General features: G+C 48.4%; 1 protein-coding gene across 1 annotated transcript in view; it reads left to right on the top strand.

Moving 5' to 3' along the window:
• The first annotated feature begins 389 nt into the window (after positions 1-389).
• LOC144781602 (nuclear RNA export factor 1-like) overlaps positions 390-22986 on the top strand; it is a 954052-nt gene continuing 931455 nt past the window's right edge. The window contains exon 1 of the mRNA XM_078660537.1: positions 390-581. Coding sequence (XP_078516663.1) covers positions 503-581 — 79 coding nt within the window. The 5' untranslated portion in view covers positions 390-502. The remainder of the gene's footprint in view (positions 582-22986) is intronic.

Below are 22986 nucleotides of genomic sequence, written 5' to 3' on the forward strand. Positions count from 1 at the left end.
TTAGTTCTCTTCCATTTTTGGTGCTTTGCAGGTATGTTTTAAGATCTTCTTCAGAGTTTCTCGTTGCTCAAATGTGTGTCATTTCTAATTGTATATTTTCCTCGTCTTCATTTTGCTCGCGAGTAAGTATCACTCATAGTCATTGAAATGTCACTCATAATTACACGGAAATTATGAAAATGTCACACATAGCAATCTCAAACCTTGGCAGGTATGACTTCTATCAGTTTAGAAAGCTTCCCAGTCTTCGAGTGCGTCACTGACGTACCCCGTGTGTTTCCGCCTCTGTTTCCTGGGCGATGAGGCGCCGACGCAGTGCTTGGAACGCGATTCATACTCCGCATAATGCCCGCGCGTGGAGCGCACTGCGCATGTTTGGGTTGTAGTTACCGTACATTTCACGCCGCCATCTGAAGAGGATTGTTGGTATCGCGCATGCGCTTCTCACATTTTTAGTTTCGGTTTCAGGTGCTCGCCGAGTGCCGAATCGTGCGGTCTGGGTATGGCGCAACCCCGGTACCGCTCTATGGGGAGGAGAGCCGGCTACACTGCCCCGCCCTCGGAGGGCCGCTCCTACAATGGTGAGTGCCAACCCACTGACGTTGGAATCCCCTTGCGTGTCGCCTGGTCAATTGGTACGCAACAGTATCGTCAAGTCGTGTTTCTACTTCAGCTCTGACGTTTACTAACTAGGAAGGATAGTAGGATTTAGTAATCAGGCTAAGTCCCTCTGGCATAATCCTTCAAAACCCCACAATTGCAAGGCACTGTGTTAGATATCGGTAATAACGGGTACCGCTCCTCCCTACGCTCCCTCTTGAGCACACCACAAGCGCCCCAGTCCCGAGTTTAAAAGTGACCTTCCCCATCGGCAGATCCTCTACCCGAAAACTGATCCCCGTACCGTAATCTCCCCGGCGTATTTTCTATTACAGTTACGCACATGCAATACTTTAATCAGTGACCTGATGATGAAAGTATTGCATGTGCGACCGGTGTTTTTTGAAACTAGTAACAGTTGGGTGACAGTGACACGAACTGCCGCACTCACTTGCAGTACCTAGTCCCATGGGCATCCGCAGAAATTTTTCCAGGGGGGGGGCTAACCTGGCAAACGAAGGGGCGTGGCTAATGTTAACCAATAGGGGCGGGGCTAAAATGGCAGACAATCAGGATCGGGTAATGCTCAGGCCAAGCTGAAAAAAAAAAAAGTGGGGAATTCTGCATTTGAAACTGGACAACAATTAGAGCACACATATGAACCCTAATATTAGCCCCATGGCCCCTTAAAACTCATACATTCCCTGATCCCTAAAATTAGCCTCCTGGCACCCCAAAACCCATACCCGCCCTGATCCCTAAAATTGTCCCCCTGGCACCCCAAAACCCGTACCCGCCCTGAACCCTAAAATTACCCCCCTGGTACCCCAAAACCCATATCCACCCTGAACCCTAAAATTACTAATGCCTCCTCAAAACTCATACCCGCCCTGAACCCTAACATTACCCCTGGCACCCCAAAACCCATATCCACCATGAACCCTAACATTTCCCCTGGCACCCCAAAACCCATACCCGCCGCTTAACCCTAAAATTACCCCTGGCACCCCAAAACCCATAAGCCTTACACGCTCTGAACCCTAAAATTACCCCCCTGGTAACCCAAAACCCATACCCACCCTGAACCCTAAAATTACCAATGCCCCCCCCAAACTCATACCCGCCCTGAACCCTAACATTACCCCTGGCACCCCAAAACCCATATCCACCATGAACCCTAACATTTCCCCTGGCACCCCAAAACCCATACCCGCCCTGAACCCTAAAATTACCCCTGGCACCCCAAAACTCATACCCACCTTGAACCCTATATGTCCATATTCATCCATTTACAAACCTATCCATCACATTTCCTTCCATCCATCATTTCACTCAGCCATCCCTCAATCCACCCATTTACTCATACATCATCCATCCATCCACCCTTTCACCCATCCATCCCTTAACTCATCCATCTAGCCATTCACCCGTTCAGTCATCCATTTACCCATCCCCCTTCCTCTTTCAATTCCCCTTTCACTTAGCCATCCATCCTTCCATCCACCCACCCATCCATCTACTCATCCACTCATGAATCCATCCATTGAACCTATCATTCATCCATCCTTTCACTCATCCACCCACCCTTTCACTCCTTCACTCATCTATCCATCCTTTTGTCCATCTACCCGCCCTTTCACTCACTCATCCAGCCTTACATCCACCCTTTCACTCATCTGTCCATCCATTCACCCTTTCACTAATCAATTCATCAATCCACCCTTTCACTTATCAATTCATCAATCCATCCATCATTTCACTAATCCATACACCCATTCACTCGCCCGTCATCCACCCTTTCACTCATCCATCCATCCATCATTTCACTCCTCTATCCAGCCATCTATCCACCCATACCTTCACTTACTTACTCACTTAGCATTTCACATTAATTATGAGACCCATCAAGAACTCCACCCTCGCTGTAGTTCCTAAAGCAAGGGGTGGGGTGGAGCAGGGTTCACTATGCCCCTGCACACAGGCAATCTGAAAAAGTGGAAGGCATGAGTCATGCATGATGCACGGGGCCTTCACGTGGGGCGGCTGTGACATGGTGTTGTTTCCAGAGCTTTAAGTGGGATGAAATACACTAGGGGGGTCTCTCCAAAAGGGTGTTTGATGTAAAAAAAATGCGTGGCTTAAAACACATAAGCTAAAAATCTGTGCTTAATATAATGTGCCGCCGGACTGGTATTTTTGTTGCTTCTGTCATTGCATCCAGATATATAATGCAACAAGTAAGGTTACACTTAGAACAAGTAACGTTACACTTACAACAAGCCAGAACTATTGGCTTTGTCAAGGGTTATTAGTTGCATAAAATAGAAAAGCAGCAACCATGCTGCTATACTATAACTATAATCCCTTCATTTGAACTTCTTTCACCACCTTCCTTCGATTAACTGGATTCTCACCTAGCAGCAGCATGGGCGTTTTTGCACTTCTGTGTGACAGAATGCCCTGCCCTGGACCGAGGCTGGAGGAGGCCACCACATGCTGTGCCAGCCCCGACTGCCCCATTGTCATTCTGTATGTGGCAATCAACCTGGATACAGAATGACAATGGGCGGGGTGGGGCTGCTCTTGTGCTCAGAGGAGTGCGAGGCGCCCCATCAGGGAGCTGAGGCCTCTCGTAGGGGAACAGCTCTGTTCCCTGCAGGCCGTGTCAGGCCTCCCTCCTGGATGTATTGGGGCACATGGGCGTGCGCAGGGGGGGGCAAGGAGAAGCTCTCCAGGGGGGGGGCAAGCGCCCCTCCTTGCCCCCCCCGCGGACGCCCATGCCTAGTCCTTACCTTTACGGTAAGTGTTATTGGTATATAATGTGATCAAAGGGGTGCTGATCTTTGAGAAATTCCTTGTCACTCCAATTGGAGCTATTTCAAGAGGTAAAACCAGGGCTCGAGTCGGGGTACCACACAGGCTTGATAACTGGAGCATATGGAGCCACACATTCCCTCTTTGGCCTCTCTGGGGCGAGATGGGAGCTCATCCAGAACGCTGCTCTCGCGCTGGCTTCTCTGATGCAATCGCATCTAAGGGGTGAGCAAGTGGAGGCAATGAGTCTGATGGTGCAAGCCACCTTTCGTGACGTCACTTCCTGTCGTGACGTCAGCGTCCCCCCACTTCTTTTTTAGGACTTGTGCCCTGGGTGAAACTCATCCCAGCAAAGTATCCACACTGCACCTAACGCAATTAGACAGTGGTCCCACTAATCGCTCCAGCAGCTGCACTGTTGACTTGCCTGCCACTGTCCCAACACCTCTATCCAGGTAGGTGTCCGAGGCCTTCCTCCAACCGCAGGCTTCTGCCTGCGCCTCATCCCTGATGGTCCAGTGGGAGAGCCTTGCTCTTCCGCTGTTCCACTTTTGTCTGTCTGCATGTTGTGCCCTTTTTAGGTCGAGTATTTATACTCGAACCTATTATATCTGAACCAAAGTCTCTTAAACCAGAAGGATTTCCTACAATGCATGTGGTGCACTCGAGCATGAAGCTTCCCCAGGCCATGAAGCTTCCCCAGGCGCGCGCTTGGCCTCGCACACCACCATCAAAGGCTTCTGCTCCCCCTCACTCACACCCCATCCCCATATGCTCCTTTCCTCCCTCCCACTCGCTGGCTCCCCCGCCCCCCCAGCCAGGCTTAGCAAGCTTTTGCACGTATCCGTCACACATGTCTTCTCTTCCCTCCCCTCCCTCCTCCACCCCACCCCACTCTTTCTGCTGTTCCTCCCCCTCCCTCCAATGCTGTGTGAACGACGACAGCTTGTTATCTGAAGCTTCGTCACCTTGTTATTTATTGGTCTGTAAGTGCCGGTCTCGGAGGAGCCGCGCTATTATTCACCGAGTTTGTGAATGCTGGAGATGTAATACAGCGCCAGACACACTCTGTGTAACTTTCTTCTAGTGCTGCATAACCCGAGCCTCGTGGCAGAATGTCTTGCAGCGTTGGTTTTCCTTTTCATGTAAATAAATATCTCTAAAGAACTGGCGGCAGCCCATTCTTGTTTGCTTTCTGAAACAATTCACTGCAAGGACTACCTTCCGTTAAGCATGTGTTATCTAAAAGCTCGTGCCCATTCATCATCAGTGAGGTAAAATAATATTTTTTTTAAAATCTCAGAATCCGCCTGAATAATAGCGCTTTACCGCAGCTCCGCGTTATTACAGTGTCTAGTGACATGTGAATTTTAACGTTTTGCACTGTCTGGTCTGTGTTTTACATTGAAAACGCGTTGTGCATTGAGCTACTGTAATGCTTTGCGAGGAGCGGTTTCACTCGCACTGGGAAGGAACAGTGGCTTGTGAGGTCTGTTGAACATACACGCAGCTCAGACAGGTGTATTCAGTGAAACGAGTCAACATTTGCCTGGCGTACTAGATTGTGCCCTGTAACTGGTGCTCACCTAGAGCGCTCCAGTACATTCGAGTTGCGTTCACAAAAACTGCTAAAAATAAGATTAGTGTTCAGTGCTGTAATTGGAAAAACTCTACTTCGGTAACCCGTAAACTGGGGGTCCAGATGTGGCAACAAAAAGAGGGTTAAGTAATGAGGGTATGAGTCATGAAAAGCAGTTTGACAGTCCTCTAATACACTTGCTTTTAAAAGTCTTCCACAAAGAAATTGGAAACAATTAGAAATGTGACAGTAAATATGCTGTGGCTTAATGGGTTGCAAAGGCTGCTTTTTAAAATATCTTTTGGGGTCAAGCCACCTCCGGCTGAGAGCTTTGTGGCCATCTAAATCTCATGGAATCTCATGTAATAATAATAATAATAATAATGGTAAGGTAACTCTGGCGGCTCTTGCTGCAGAGATCAGTGTTTTGTCTAGTCACTCTTTAACTCATAAAGTAGTATAGAGCGCTAATGTGTCCACAGCAAAGCAAACGTGTATCATGCAGATGAAAGATTTTTATTTTTAGCAGATAGCAGAGTTACTGCTTTTGAAACCGAGATTTTTTTTATGACTTGCAGGTCATAAATTGCAATCCTTCAAATATAACGCAGTGAGGGGGAGGAGCTACGCAGCAACCAAAATGGCTGCATAGGCTCCTGGCTCGGCCGACCTCCGTCTGTTGCTTGTTGATCCTGCCAGATATCCTGATTTTACGCCCGACCCCCGTGCAGATGAACTGTTGCTGAATCTGACGGTGCGGTCCCGGAATTTTATTGCCCAGATTGACGGAGTTGTGTTGTGTTTAAGATCTCGGCCTAACCCAGCTTCTGAGCCGGGGCCTCGAGTACTTGCCCTGCCAGGTTGCAGTTGAATAACATCGGCCGTGGGACTCAGACAGGGTCCGGTCTCTTGCAGTGGAGGTTATCCTGGCCTGTTTTTGCTGGCGAGCGTCTGGTCTGTTTTATACTGAAGGAGCGGTGATAGGCTTCGTCTGTGGCCGTGGGGGGGACGGGAAAGTCACCGTCGACCCAGCCGCCACCTCCCGGGTCTGCTGGGCCGGGGCCCTCGCTCACTGTGGCGTGCTGCTGACCGATAATGCACCCTCCGTTGCCGTCCGCTCCGCTCTTGCCTCTTCTACCGGAGAGACCCGGCTCTCTGAGGAACCCGCCCATGCTTGGAACCGAGCGAGTGGAGGTGGATCGGACGAACTGTGAGCCGTCTTTGAAGACCGTAATGGCCGCCATTGGGGCACTTCAATTGCATCTGGAGACCATTGTCCACAAAATGATCGCTGGTGACATCGAAACTGGGCGACCGAGTCTGGGCTCTGTTCTACTGCATGACTTTCAATTAACTGATTCTCCCACGATGCCCGTAGTAAAGGAGGATGGAGACCCCGTGTGCGATAAAGTTTTGACGCCATTGACCTGTTTGCAGAATACTTGCGGAATTGTTTCTCTGGGGGTATCGCTGCATTCACCATCGCAGCCGATCATTGTGTAGCTACCTGGTTCCTCACTCCTTGAGACTACGACTTGCAAAAATCGAAAGTCACTACCGTCCCTTCCCGCCCTTGTGGTTCTTTTACATCTACGGAGGAAAGGATATCTGGACTGCATGTCGGTGAGGGAGATCTTACCGGTGGCGGATGCTTGCAGAGACTCAATGTGTTCGACTGGTCTCATATTAATCTTAATTGAACTTCCTACGAACTTTGACTCGCCTGGGGCGGTGATGATGTTACTGGACAGAGTCCGCATGAAAGATCGGAGGGGTCAAGGATGAGACTGTTGGTCTGGGTCTGATTTTGGGGCTTTAGAGGACAAGGGATTCGCTAACGTAATGCTTGCGGGAGGTTGGGCGATGTTCAACGTCTCCCCTGTCTGGCTCTGTCTATAATATTTTTGAGTACTCTGTGGTCTTAGGACAGGGGTTGTTCGTTTCAGGCGGGGGGGGGGAAGGTGACCGGGAGTTTGTATGACATTCTCCTCCTCCATTCTTCTTTTACTTTTTGTAGTTTAGTTAGTCGGGGGGACAGGCACGCTGCTAGTTGGGGTTAGGCGAAAGCCACATGCAGGGGTGCAGGGTGGGGGGATGGGTCTATAGTTTTGTTAATTAGTTTAGTTTTTATGGTTTCTTTATCTCACGCTTTTCTTTCGCTCTCCTCTCATAACGTTGGGGTATTATCCTGATGTCGTATGTCTTCCAGTATCTGGTAACCGTACTTCTTTTTCTATCCTGGCGTCAACGGGTGGGCGGGGTCTGTGTGCGGGCGACTGTGTTGGGTTATAGATGGCTTTGTTGTACATCCTGTTTTGTGCTTGCTAGCGCAGGCGTCTCGGTCGTTCCCATTAAATTGATCTGTGATTATTCTATCTTTTGTACCTGCTCACTTTATCATAGTGTTTGAATGTATGGCACCCGATATGTTTGTTTCTTGTTTCCTGCTTTTTAGGTTGGGGGGGGGGGTTAAACATAAAACGAAACCTTCGTCTTATCCTTTAACATGTTGTGAGTTCAATAGAATGTTTAGCCTGATTCGCTGCCGGACCTCAGGGTTGTCGGCTGAAGAGCTGTGTCATTTGATACTATAGTGGGTCTTATTCTTGTGCTGCGGCCGGCCCCTGCGGTTGTTGGCCCGTGCTTGTAATTTTATTGAACTGTACAATAAAGGTTTAAAAAAATATATATATATATAACACAGTGAGCTATAAACCAGCCTCATGGAACTGCATGCAAACTTCAAGGTCTGTGTTTTTGTCTAGCCACGCTTTAACTCATAAAGTAGTATAGAGGGCTAATATGTTTACAGCAAAGCAAACGTGTATCATGCAGATGAAAGATTTTTATTTTTAGCAGATAGCAGAGTTACTGCTTTTGACACCGAGATTTTTTTATGACTGCAGCATAAGAGAGGTCTGCACCAAGCAGCTCCTGGAGCAGGGTCATCTGTTGAGATGCAAACAGCCCCTCAATGTGTCACTGTGTATGCAAATTAAAGAGGGGCTTCGCGCATTCTCTTTCAGCCGGGGACACCAACTCTTCGAACCAGCCCTGTAGGTGTTCCTCTAGTCTGCACTGCTAGCCTCGGTACTCTCGGGTTTCGCCTCTGAATGCCCACCTGCTTTCCCCTACTCTCTCTCGATAGCCCATGCATAATGTACTCACAAGTGCATAAGTTACTCTTATGCTGTGTAAAGTACACAATGTCGGATGCGAGTGACTTTGGGCGCATCACAATTCTGTGCTTTATGAATAATGAACATTTTGCACTTGCGGGAGATATGAATTTAATTTATGGCACGATCTGTCCTTTATGTTTCCGGAACGTCCTAAATGGGACAGAAGACACCAATGTTGACCCAGTAATTTCTTTGTTTAAATTCTCCGAGTTGTACAAACGGTCTTGACCACGTGACGAAAACTAGTCGCGGCATCCGCTGTGTAACTATTGCTGTAAGTACCCGCTCGTTGGATAAATGGCAAATGACTTGCTGTTTCACAACACAATATGTGTACAGAGGGCTTATTTCTGGAAGTGTTTTCCCCTCTTCAGGCTAAGTACACCCTCTTTGTCGACAAAAGGAACTTATTTATAAGGCAAACACTTCAAGCGATGTCATTACCTGTAGGTAATTAGGCACTTAGCAACAGCATTGCAAAACAGACGTTCCTTCACACAACGATATTATACTGTCATTCACCGGTGGAATATGAAGCCCAGAGTGCTCAAACGTAGATAATATTGTTTTACCACACACCCTTAAATACTGTTGCCTGGCGCGGGATGAATAGCATCGTGGAGGCTGCTTTGCAAGCAGCGCGCTGGCGCACTTAGTTAAACCCACGCCAGTGCACGTACTTGTGTTAGAAGAACAGGAGCACCGAGCACTCTATGTGAGGAGGAGACAAGAGCATGGAAGACTCAACAACTCAAGTCATGTGAGTAGTCATTTATTAGGTGTTTGCCTTCAATTCGTTGAATGACGCAACATTTTTTTTAAATCCTCCGAGATCCAGCATTTTTTGCAGCTACAAGTGAAGGGAGTGGTTCATTAGTGCTATGGACGTGTCACTGTCGGATTTCCAGAATAGGCGTTTACACACATTATGAAACAGAGCCACATGCCCTGTATGGGTATAATAGGAGTGATTGATTGTATTTCAGCTGTGTAAGAGCTGTGCTATGTACCTGGAGCTGTGGGTGTGCAGACTGCGCTTCCTTTATATGGACTGCACATGGAAAAGAACTCTTTTTGGGATAACAAATAATGCTATAAGTATAGAAACTAGACGCCTTATGCTCCAAATACTGAATGCACAAGCCTTTGGAAAGAAGCTATTTTTGTTCTGTTTTATTTAACTGCAGACTTGCCTTGACTTTGAACTTTACAATTGCTAATCAACTGACTGTTAATTAGGCAGCAGAAGCAGGAAAAATACATGCATATAATGGATGTCTGTAGTACTTAATTCATGCTTTTAAAGCATTTAGTTGAGGTGTGTGGTCGTGATCCATGCCGAGTGGATTAACACCTGACTGACTGGTCCAAAACATGGAAAGGGGTTTAGAGGCATGCTCAACATACTATAATTAGCCAGTATCAGTATGGCAGGGTAGAAAATGCAGATTTTCTTTAGGAATATTATTTAACACATTTACTCGTGTGCCAGTCACACATCACTCCTGCACTTTTAACAAATGCACATATTGGTTCCTACCCCCAGTAAGTAGCTAGGGGCCTGTAGTGAGCCACGATTCAAAAAGCCTGATGTTGTAATAGAAACAAGTTCATAAAAATGGAGGTTGCATCCCAACATTCGTCCCGAGATTCTTCATTGTGAACTTAGGGGCTTATTTATGAGCCCTTGCGTCACTTTTGCGCCGCCAGTGCGTCACTCTATCTATCTATCACCCTCACTCTATCTATCTAGCTAGCTAGCTATCGCCCTCACTGATCTATCTATTGCCCTCACTCTATCTATCTATCGCCCTCCCTCAATCTATATCGCCCTCCCTCAATCTATATCGCCCTCCCTCAATCTATATCGCCCTCCCTCAATCTATATCGCCCTCCCTCAATCTATATCGCCCTCCCTCAATCTATCGCCCTCACTCTATCGCACTCACGCTATCTATCTATCGCACTCACTCTATCTATCGCACTCACGCTATCTATCTATCGCACTCACTCTATCGCACTCACTCTGTCTATCTATCGCATCACCACAGCATCACTCAGCACCACCACAGCATCACTCAGGTGCCCCACAACATCACTATGCGCTACCACAGCATCACTGAACGCCACAGCATCACTCGTCGCTACCACAACATCACTCATTGCCACCACAGCATCAATCTGTGCAACCATTCAACAACAACTGGTTCAAATATGTTCTCTCAATGTTTCAAGCTTTATTACAAATGTCACAAAAAGATGTTAATATTTCACTTCTGTTCTTGGATTTTAGTCACAATAAAATACACTGAACATAATCTTCACAAAAGTTATTTACAAAAGTTTAAGCTATTACCATTATATATTACAATAACTTTTATTTAAGTATTAATTATTAAAAAAATTAAAAGCCATTGTTATTTGTAATATCAATTCATCTAAGTCACGTAAATACAACACATATTGCATTACAAATGCTATAGGTGTCACATTTGCGAAAGTTAAACTATTGGCATTGTAAATGACAAAGATATTAATTTCACTATTTTCAAAACCAACACATAAATAAAAGAATTCTCATTTACAATACCAATAGCTCAAACTTTCCTAATGTGAGACCTATTGCATTGCAAATGCTTGCTGTCTCTGTCTGTCTTTTGTATTGTGCCTTTTGTGTTTCTGTTGACCCTGCTATTTTTCCGCTTTTTAGGTCAAGCGTGAACCAGCGAGACTTCTTGTAGACAAGTAGTGAATAGAAGCCCCGCCCACTCTCCACCCATGTTTACCATTGGCTTGTGTCATTGTCTGTCCTAAATGCTGGCTTCTGATTCATCAATCCGCTGGGTAGTCCCTCCTTAGGACTGCCTCCTCTTCATTTGTCACCTCCCATGGCAGTCTCTACAGTTGAAACGGATTGAAGTAAACACAGAGCACTTCTCTAGCCCGGCAGACCACCCAGAAGATTGAACGGAAAAGTCAGGGACGAGCGATCGGAGCAATGAGGCACGAGGAGTCTAGATGAATATAAGCACCAGACAAACAACATTATTATCCACTCTGGGACAACGTAGCCCCAAAACGACGATAAGGAGCGGAAAGCTGTAATGTCCTACACAAAACTAAAAGATGCCCCGATGAATACCTTCATTCAAAATTAGTCCTAATCCCTCTTTTTTGAAGGGTGAAACGCGTCAGCTTTTGTGCGTTGGAGGCCAAGAGAAAGAATGCACAGAAAAGTGCAATGTCTGGACTTGAATAAACAAGTGTAGACTTGGAGTCCTTCTGACTATTACTCTGACCCCCGTAGGACCGATAAAGTAACTTGTCATCAAGGATTTAGATATAATAGGTCCCGATACTGCACAAATAATAGTAGGACTAAGGATTCTTTTTCCTTTCTATTTTTGTGAATATAGGGGCCTATTACGATTGCGGATTTCCCGCATCCACCGGGCCGGCGGAAGCCACCGCCGCCCGGAGGATGCGGGAAATCCGCCGGGGAGCCTTGAAAGACCCACCGCCATATTAGGATGGCTGGTGGGTCTTACTATCTGTCCGCCGCTTTTCCGCCGCGGGCGGATTCCGCCCGCGGCGGAAAAGCATTAACATGGCTGGCGGTGTCTATCAGACACCGCCAGGCGTATTAGGATGTCTGCGGAAAGATGCCTTTACACGGCGGCACTTCCGCCCCCAGGGGTGAAGGGGGGGTTGGGGGGTGCACATGGGGGGTACCTATGGTACCCCCCTGCATTTGCCTGCACAAAGCGGCAGGCACAGCGAGGTGCCTGCCGCTTTGTGCATGCAAATGCACAACTTACTTTTTTATCATTGCGGCGGGTGCTGCTTCAAGCAGCACCCGCCGCAATGATAAAAATACAGGATCTGACCGCCAGGGTGGTGGTCACATCCTAATTTGCACGGAGGGACCGCCGCTGCCCCTGCGGACGGTCCCTCCTTCTCTATGGTGGCGGACGGACTCAGGTCCGTCCGCCATCATAATCGGCCCCTAAGTGTTTTGTGTAACAGGTTAATCATGTGTTTTGTGTAATGTCACATTTATCTGTATATGATGTGTCTTGCACTGATCCTTTTTTTGAATAACAAGAAGGGTTATATTTGTTATTTGTAAATATTGTTAAATGTGTCTAAACGGTTTGTGTAAAATGTAAATGAGGTGCATGTTGTAAATAATGAGCAAGAGAAAAAAACTTGATAAAAAAGAAACAGGAATGAAAGAAGAAAAATAAGCCCAGAGTTAATAAATATGACTTCTGAAGGCATAAAGAATAATGTTTGATCTATGGGGGGGGGATGCATTCCCTGTAAGACTAGTTTTATCCTCTTCATTTGTCACCTCCCATGGCAACTGCCCCCTTACTTCATTTGTTACATGGTACGTGATATTTTAGACTGCTGGCACTATTTTTTTTAAGGAGGTTCTCCTCCTCAGGCACAACGTGCTTTGTTGCCTTCTTTAGCCAGCCGCCCGCCCGCATGTTGTCCGTGCCTTCTCCACAACCTGCCATCTCGCACGTTGTCCATGCCAGCTCCCTGCCCTCCCTCCCGTTGTCTGTGCCTTCACCCTCCATCTGTTGTCCATGATGCCAACCATTTACAATGCAATAGGTCTCGCATAAATGCGAGACCTATTGCATTGTAAATGCTTGTTTTCATTGGTGTGCCTGTGCCCTGCTTTGTCCTCCATGCCTGTTTTCGCTGCCCTTTTCCCCCGCGGCCCCTCCCTCATGCTGATTCCCACTCCCGCCTCCCAGCTGCACTTTCCTCCCCCATCCCTATTTAATGGCAGCCACGCCGCTGGCGCGTCAAAGGCAAGCCTGTCCGCGACCAGCGCCAGGGACGAGGGTTCTCTGACCAGCCACCACCATGACTCAGCTGCCCTCCTCGTACTCAACCCCGGAAGGGACAACAACGACCAGCTATCCACTCCGAACAACACCGACAGCCAGTTCTTCTGCCGTCACTGCTGCCAAACCTTCAACGCACCCCCACGGCCACCTCCCCCACATGCGCTCCTTGAACAGACACCCTGTAGAGATCTGGGACCTCCTCGACACTCTCTCGCCAGATGTCCCCTTCTTCACAGAAACTTGAACCAACTCCACCTCTACCCCGACATCGCAGCCGACATCCCTGGCGGATAGAAGATCCAGAGGAAGAACCGCCCAGGAGGGTCAACCTCGCATCGCCTCCTTGCCATCGCACACAAGAGATCCCTCTGACTCACCACCTCCAGCTCGAGGGTCAGCCCGCCCACCACCAAACGCCTCCACTTCCAGATACAGACCAGCCCCAGAATGACCCTACAAGTCACCCTCACCTACAGACCTCCCGTACCTCGAACTGCGTTCCCCACTACCATTGCCAACCCCACCGCACCCCACGCCATCGCCTCCTAGGACTACATACTTATCGGAGACCTCAACTTCCACCTCTTCAACCTCAGTGACTCTCAACTCCGCCCCCCTCCTGGAAAACCTTGCCAACCTCAAACTGAAACAACTCATCACCACCTCGACCCACAAGGCAGAACACACATTCAGCCCCATCTTCGCAGGAGATAACAATATCCACTTCAGCCACACCACGCTACCCCCTGGACGGACCACCACTGCTTTCACTTCCATGTTGACAAACCCACTGCTCCCAAATCGGCACCCTGTTCCGCGAAGGAACTGGAGCAAGGTCACCGAGGAGCAGCTCGACTCAACCATGATGCCCCTCCACCGACGCCAAACTCGCAGCCAAAGAACTTCACAGATGGATCACCAACTGCGCAGACGAGCTCGTACCCCTACGTAACCCCAACAGACAGCGCCCCAGGATGGGCGCTTGGTTCACCGACGACCTCCAAGAATCCAGACGAACCTTCAGACGTCTCGAGAAGAACTGGAGAAACAGCAAATCCCCGGAAGACCACACCACCTACAAGAACGCCATAACGGAATACCATCAACGCATCAGATCCTTCAAAAGGACTATAATCCGCAACAAAATCTGCGCCAACTCCAGCAAGGAACTCTTCAGCATCATCCAAGAATTCAACAAACCACCCAGCGAAACCACGGACATCCCCCCTTCCCAGGACCTCTGCAACAAGGCTAGATCCTACTCCCATATGAAAACCAAGGGCCTCTACGATAACTTCAACGGCCAGGCACCTGACTCCGAAACCACTCCCCTGTCCAGCAATGCCAGCCAGCCAACACACCATCACCGCCCAAGAGACCGCAGCAACCATGAAAGGCATCCACTCAGGGCCCCCCACGGACCCCTGCCCCCGCACATCTTCCACAGAGCCGCCACCCTCTCACCGGAACTACGATGCACCATCAACGCCACCTTCGAAATCTGCCCTTTCCCTGACGACTGGAAACGTGCAGAAGTCAGGCCCCCACTCAAGAAGCCCTCACAGATCCTACGGACCTCAAGAACTACCGACCCATCTCCCTCCTTCCCTTCGCGTCCAAAGTCACAGAGAAGACTGTCAACGCCCAACTAACGAAATTCATCGCAGTAAACTCCATCCTCGACGACCCCCCCTACCTCCCCCCCTCACCCCTCCATCGGGATTCTGCAGCAACCACAGCACTGAGACTGCTCTACTCTCCACCACAGACACTATCCTCACCCTCCTCGACGAAGGACACACTGCGGCCCTGGTCCTACTCGGCCTCCCTGCCGCCTTCAACACCATCTCTCACCGCCAGACTCCACAACGCCTGCATACAGGGAACCGCCCTCGACTGGCTCCGCTCATTCCTCACCGGCAGATCCCAAAGAATCGGCCTTCCTCTCCGAACCCACAGGGATCAACTGCTGAGTACCCCAAGGATCATCGCTCAGCCCTACGTTCTTCAACATCTACATGGCCCCCCTCGCCGCCATCATCAGGATCCCATCACCACAGGACTCTACTGCCAGGAAGGATTGAAGGACGTCGCATCCTGGGTGAGCAGCAGCTACCTGAAGCTCAGTTCAGAGAAGAGAGTGGTCCTCATCTTTGGATCCACTCCCTCTCCATGGGACAACACCTGGTGGCCTACCGCCTTTGGCAGCCCCCCCCCAACCCCGATGGACCACGCCGGGAACCTCTGCATCATACGCGACTCCTACCCCTCCATGACCCGACAGGTCAAAGCAGTCGCCTCCACCTGGTTCAACACCCTCCGCATCCTCTGGAAGACCTTCAGATGGATCCCCCCCAAATCAAGGAAGACCGTCACCCACGCACTCCTAACCAGCAGACTGGACTACGGAAATGCCCTCTACGTCAGGATTAACACATCTCTGCTCTGCAAACAACAGACCATACAGAACACTGCAGCCAGAGTCGTCCTTGGCATCTCTCGACACAAACACATCACCCAACACCTGAGAAACCTCCACTGGCTCACTGTCGAGAAGAGAGTAACTTTCAAGATACCCACGCCTACACATGCCTCCACAACACAGGACCCCATTATCTCAACAATAGAATCTTCTTCCACCTACCCAAGAGAAACCTCAGATCGGCCGACCTCACTGAACCCCAGCGCATCCGCAGAGCAAGAACTGGTGGAAGAACCTTCTCCTGCATCGCGGCCAAGACCTGGAACGAGCTCCCGATCGACATCCGACGCGCCCACACCCTGCACATCTTCAGAAAGACCCTCAAGACTAGGCTCTTCGACTGACTGGAGCAGCTACCCCCGCGCCTTGAGAGTAGCGCGCTAAATATTCTCTGATTGATTGATTGAAACACGAGGTTACACAACTAATAGCGAACCATGCAATTAAGACAATATGGAAAGATGCTCTTTTACAAAACGCCCATAAGTCAATTTATCTGTATATATGTTTTTTGCAGGATGACGCACCAGGGCTATCCATTTCTTATTCTCTGCAGTCTTTCATCACTACATTCAGCTGATCTCCAAACAGCTTGCACTTAGATAAAGGAATGCTTATTAACATTTTTTTTCTGTGCAGCCTCTGCCTTCTATGACCTCATACATAGCGGTCTCCTGGTTGCTCTGGAAGAGCCTGCGGTTGTTGCAGGTGCACTTGATTCATAAGGCAGTTCCAACAGAAAACTAACCTGTTGTTCCAATATGGTCAGACTATCCGTGATATCGCCCTTCTGTTGTTTCTGTCCTTGACAATCTTTTAGGAGAGATTGTACTACGTAACTAGTGTACGCTGCAGTTCTGATGACAGAATCTGAGGCTGCAAAAGACCTCTTAACTTCCATCTCAAACCTTTTATTAATAGGATCAAATGGAACAACATCCTCTGAGATAATTACACGTTGAGTGGATTATCCAAATCATTTGTTGTGCTATTTCCTGCTCCACAGGTATTATGTGTTCGAAATTCTCTGATGCTGGATTCCAAATGGCAAGGAAATGATTCATTAATGGGTACATATACAGCCTGGCCCAAGGTCTAACCATGATGTTTACAGCCATTCATCCCTATGCTGGTAACCACTGCCTGTCATACTTTAAGCCCCACAAAGAGAAGTCTGCTCTGTTATTAGTCTTTCGTGTCCTAGGAAAGAAGACTTATCCCCAGATCTGTCATGAACTGTCCACAGTGAACTGAAGTTCCTGTGTTGGTATCAGGTGAGACCTCTCTTGCCTGAACAACAACCCATGCTCCTCCAGGAACCTGCAGACCCTCATTGTAGGGGATTGTGCCTTAGTTAAACAAGAGGAACAGATCAGCCAGTCGTCCAAGTACAGAAATACTTGAATCTCTTCAAAATGTAACAACCCCACTAGCAGAGCCTCCCCTTCAAGCTCAATATATATATTTTTTCTTCTCTTTGTGCTTTCCTTCCTCCATGTCTGCAATTGACAATGAGGAACGAAACACTCTTCTTTAAATACAAGCATCCAGAAACCAGTTACAATTAAAGTCTGTATCGCTGACCAAAGATCGAAACACCCACTTCTTGCCACACCCTGTTGCTAAGGAGCATTTTACCCAAATCACAGCTGTGGCCCGGGTAGTGATTGTTAATGTCTATTTAAATCCAGATGTTTGTTTTCCCTGCCTATTCCCATCAGTGTTCTGGTGGCAGAATGATGACAGTTTCAGCATTCGTTGCTGGACTGTTAGCCATACTTTGGAAAGAAGGGGGCACCTCTGGTCTTACTCTCTTCCTTTGACTCCACGTCTTTCCATAGTTTTGGGTGACCAAAGATGCACTGCACATACCCAGCCTCTGTAGTTGTGGGTAAAGTGGGGTAAAATGAGCTTGTTACTTTTCTTGGGGCCCGTTACAGCAATTGCTAGACAGTAATCACACAAAACCTACACAAGTCCCAACTATTGTGTTCGGGAGACCTGTAATGGTGTCATTCTGAGGGACTGTGATTGCCTAGATAAATGCTATATAACATTAAGTCATTGATAGTTATTGTATAGCTGTGATTAAGCAGACAGTCTGTTTCCTATGCCCTTTTCGTACGCTAAATGACTTTGGTGGCGTTTGACAGATTTGTGCAAAATTTGGAAAACCGAACTTTTTGAAGTTCATTATGTGAAGTTTTGTGCTCATCTGCTCAGTGGGGAAAAGCTAAATGGGGTGGGATTAAAAAAGGAATAATGTTCGATTCACGGTTCCATCGATTTTTGTTCTCTGCTACAGTAAAAAGTGAAAGGAATTACTAGACCTTTACTCATAAGAGTGCATGTTGCGATTTGGTGTAAATCGATTCAGTACTAATAAAGGGCTTTTGCGGGGGGAGGAGCTACGCTAGCAGCCAAGATGGCCGCGTAGGCTCCCGGCTCCGCCGACCTCCTTCTCCAGCCGGACGATCCTGAATTTCCGCCCACCTTTCGTGTGTATGAACCGGTACAGAGTCTGATGGTGAAGTCAGGAGAATTTTACCGGCCTGAATGACGGAGATACGTTGTGTTTTAATTTACGGCCTAACTCAGATCGTGAGCCGGGCCTCGAGTACTGACCCAGCCGGGTTTCAGCTGATCAACATCGGTCGTGGGACACTGGTGGGGTCCGGTCTCTCGCTGTGGAACTTGTTTTTCCCCGATTTCGATGGCGGTCATTTGGTAGATATACCACCGCAGGAGTGGTGACAAAGCACGTCTAGGGCTGTGGGCGGAGGTCTCTGTCCCGGAGTCCTGGTTTGCCGCCGCCGCCGGGTTCGCTGGGTCAGAATCCAATTCGTTCTTGTCGGTTCCCACGGAGAGACCCGGCTCTCTGGGGAACGTGACTATGTTCGAAGCTGATCGAGAGGAGAAGATTCGGACGGAATCCGAGCCGTCGCTGAAGACCGTTTTGGCCGCAATCGGGGCACTACATCAACAAGTGGAACTTATAGTCCACAAAATGATCGCCAGTCCACTAGTGACTAAAAGTATGAGACCGGACCCAATCCTATTGCGAGATCAACAGTGAGCTATGATCCCCACGGTGACCATCATGCCAACGAATACGGGCCCCGTGCAGAAAGAAATAATGAAGTCCCTGGTCAGTGTGTCTATAAACAAAAATGGTACAAAAGGGGGTGGTGATGGCCATGTCTGAACTGGGGTGGCTGAGTGGGCTAAAGAATGGTGATGGATTAAACCCAGATCAGTTGACTGGGGGTGAGTGTTTGATTTGCTCAAACGCTCCGTCCATCATCCCCTTTTGTATCGCTTTATAAACAAAAATGAGCCCGCTGCCTTTGGAAAATCGCCATCTTTAACATCGCTGCCGATCGAGGGAGGACCTGTTGGTTCTCCGTCCCTGGATACTGTTGATACTTGCTTCCGGATCACAACGCCATCTTTCCCCTCCTTGGCTGATTTATTGGGGTCGAGAAGGAAACGACATTGGGAATCGGACTGGGTGAGGGAGATCGTCAGGGATGGAGGAACCCACAGGGGCTTGATACTTTTGACTCTTTCCTGACTGAACTTTTCCGAACTCTTGGTGCTCCTTGACTCTCCTGTTAATGCGGTGGTTCATACGAATGGGGTTCGCATGAAAGATCGGAAGGCCCAGGGATGTGATCTACGGACTGGGTTTAAGATTGTTGCTTTAATAAATGCGGGATTTGTCATCATTATAATCACGGAAAGTTGGGCGGTGTTTACGGCTTCCCCTGTCTGTTTTGTTGATGTTCTTTAAACAAATTTCTAGCTAATTTACGGGGGTTTCATGTTTCTGGCGGAGGGGAGGGGAGTCTGGGAGCCTATATGAAGATATCCTCCTCCACACTTCCTTTTTTCTACTTTTAGAACCTAGTTAGATGGGGCGACAGGCACACTGCTAGTTGGGGTTAGGCGAATGCCATATGCAGGGGTGCAGGGTGGGGGGTTGGGGTGTTTTGTATTGTCTTTGTTTGTTTCTGTGTCCGATATCCTATTAATATCCTGATATCGGGTGCCTTCCTATGGGGTAATCCTGCTCGATGGGTGGACGGGTCCCAGGGGTGATATTGCTCTCATTGACTTGTAGAATGTATTGTGTGCTATTTTTGCATGATTGTTGCGGTCGTAGTTTCACTTTCAGTTCTCTTGCCTTACGCACTCCTGCCACTTGGAAATACCCTGTCTGTAACGCATCGGTCTCTAGGGGTAGTGGGGTCTGTGATTAATGCTGACTGATCTGAAAAGAACGTTTCTCCTGTTTTAACGCGACCGCACGACAGCAATTATTCATAACATCATCTTTGCCCTGGGGAACGCCCATTGATGTACTCTATGATGGTATAATTGTATTATGTTCCATGAAGTAAGGTACCTGTAATTTGCTTTTATGTTTTTTTCACTTTAATAAAAAGATTTGTAAAAAAATAAATAAAGGGCTTAGCGTCACTCGATGATGTATGGGAGATTCAATGGATTAGGTCATAGAAACATTTTACCTGTTAATCCGTGGTCATCAGAGAATTTCAACTCTCTACTTAGCTGTCAGCAAGTTATATTTTTATTGTGTTGGCCATTTACAAGATGCCAGGAACTGAAGCCTGGATCAGCATATCTGGTCAGGCCCAGGCAGTGTTTTGGGACTGTGACAGCAGTCACAGGCCTAACAGTATATACTTTCCTACCCCCCCCCCCTCCTCAGGATTTTGGTGCCCTGTTTATGGTTGGTCAGAATGCTTGATATGGTCGCTCTGTACCAATTGAATGCTTTTGACCTGATGAGTAACCTTTTTAGTCTACTAGTCCAATAGTCTAGTTATTTTATAATTTATAACTTTTATTATGATGGAATCGAAATTTGCCTAGCATTGTAAAGGTAAGTTTCAATTCTGTTAAGGACACGGAGGCGAGGATTATGCTTTTTTACCTTCTTCGCTGTTTATTACATAAAAATCACAGCAGCCAAAAAAGTATCCACATAAGCTCTAAATCCCAGAACAAGGATAAGGCTTGCAAATACATCCAAGAAAAAACACAGATTTGCATATATCAACTACATATCCCATCAACATGTCCAACAAGTTATCACAGAATAGTCCTTCTCCAGTGTCCATGACGGGTAGGTAGGACGTCCCTCCTGTGACCACTTCCTCTTTCTTCGCGCGAGTCACGCCTCGGTCTCACTGGTCCTGCTTTGAACCATCATTTCCTAGCAAAAAAATATACAAAAACGTCAGCGGTGTAAGGCAGAAACCTGTACACGCATCCAATAAAGCTGACCTTAATACTTCAAGTTTATCAACATTGTAGCGGAAAAGCTCACTACTTACTGTAGTACGGGCGGGATCGCATCCGCAGGTGGCCTGGGAGGGATAATCCTTGCCTCCGTGTCCTTAATAGAATTGAAACTTACCTTTACAATGCTAGGCAAATTTCGATTCTATGTCAGGACCGGAGGCTTCAGATTATGCTAGTTTAAAGCTTACTCACCACCAAATGTGCAATATCCACCACCGGTTTAAAGTAAAACCTTTTAAAAGTGGAATCTGAGGACCAGTCCGCAGCGCGCATCAGATCCTCCAAGCGGGCTCCCAACGAGAAAGCCGTAGAAGCCATGGCCCCTCTAGCAGAGTGGGCACCGAACAGTTTCGTATCAATACCTGCTTCTTGCATGATCCACCTCACCCATCTGTCGATGGTGGGGGAAGAGACAGCCTTGTGTGGCTTTCGCAAAGCAATCAGTAGCTGTTGTTCGCCCGGAGGACGAAGTTCTAGGGTCAACTCCTCGTATGCCTTCAAGCATTGGACTACACACAGTTTGGGAGTGTCTACAAAAGATGGGTAAGAAATCGTCCGTGACGCACATTTTGTGCGACGCCCCAATGTGAAAATCACCCCTTCCGGGGAAAAAACCCTCGCCGAGATGTCCAAGGCTCGTACTTCCGAAACTCGTCGACATGACACCAAACACAAAAGCATAGCCAACTTTGCTGACAGCTCTTTCAAAGACAGGTACTTATTCGGCTGCCAAGACAACAAGAGGTTCAAGACCACATTGATATCCCAGAGAACCGAGTAACGCGGTTCCGGGGGCAAGGAGAGACGAATACCTCTCAGGAGTCTACAAATAAAAGGATGCTCTCCGACCGGCGCCCCATCCACCGGATTGTGGGCTGCCGAAATCGCCGACTGCATCGTGTTGATAGTGCGATCAACCAGGCCGGCTGAAGCCGATTCCGCCCAAAAATTTAGCACTGGAACGACGCCTGCGACCAGGGGATCCAAGTCCCGTCGAAGACACCAACGGGTCCATTTATTCCAGACGGAGCGGTAGCGTTTTGCCGTGCTCCCTGCCCAGGCTTTTGACAAGAAATCTTCAGCTGGCCTCAAAAGGCCCGGGAGCGACCAACGTCGCCTGAAAGCTGCCATGCCATGATGCGGAGAGAGCTCTGCGTTACCAGATGGCAAATCCTTGGCAGTCCTAGGCGCCAAAGCCTGGAATACCCTTCCAGCTAAACTTAGAGCATCACCATCAGAAAAAATCTATAAAAAACTCCTAAAAACCTGGGTTTATGGACTACCTGATGCAAAATGCAAGACTCTAGTCTAAGGATATCTAAAGCTCAGCTACTACCCCCAAACTCTCCATCTTTGCAGTGAAGTCAGCAGCGCCGAGATGCTCCCTGGAGTGTATGTGCGCTATACAAAAACCACAAAACATCAAACATCAAACAGATGATGGGCATTCCCGTCCGCCTTGAGAAGAAGACGCGTAAACCGGGGGAGTAGGATTGGAGAATCCCAAGAAAGTTCCAGAAGAACCGGAAACCAAACTTGAGACCTCCAAAAGGGTGTCACCATGACCACCTCTGCTTCCTGGCGGCGAAGTTGGGCCGCCGCCCGTACCACCATCGAAAAAGGCGGGAAGACATAAGCCCTTTCCCGACTCCAATCTTGGAGGAAGGCATCCGTGGCCTCAACGAGAGGGTCCGGCCTCCAGCTGAAAAACCGCGGGAGCTGGTGGTCCAGACGCGACGCAAAGAGGTTCACTGAGAACTGGCCCCAAAGACCGTTCAGCCATCTGAAAACCTCCATGTCCAGCTTCCACTGGCTGGAGTCCCGCAAGTGTCGGGAGTGCCAATCCGCGACTTGGTTAGCTTGGCCTGGCAAGTATTCCGCTGTCACGGACACATGGTGCGCCAGGCAGTAATCCCCAAAATCCTTCGCCAAATCCACTAGGGCTTTGGAACGAGGACCACCCAGATGGTTGACGTATTGGACAGCCAAGACGTTGTCCACCTGAAGCAGAACACAGGAGCGAACTGAATACTTGGTCCAACAGCGCACCGCGAAGGACCCCGCCAGCAGCTCCAAGCAGTTTATGTGCAGCTCCTGCTCCTCGGAGGACCAGGCGCTGCCTGTGGAAAA

Source organism: Lissotriton helveticus, chromosome 9 (assembly GCF_964261635.1).
Source record: "Lissotriton helveticus chromosome 9, aLisHel1.1, whole genome shotgun sequence".
Lineage (NCBI taxonomy): Eukaryota > Metazoa > Chordata > Amphibia > Caudata > Salamandridae > Lissotriton > Lissotriton helveticus.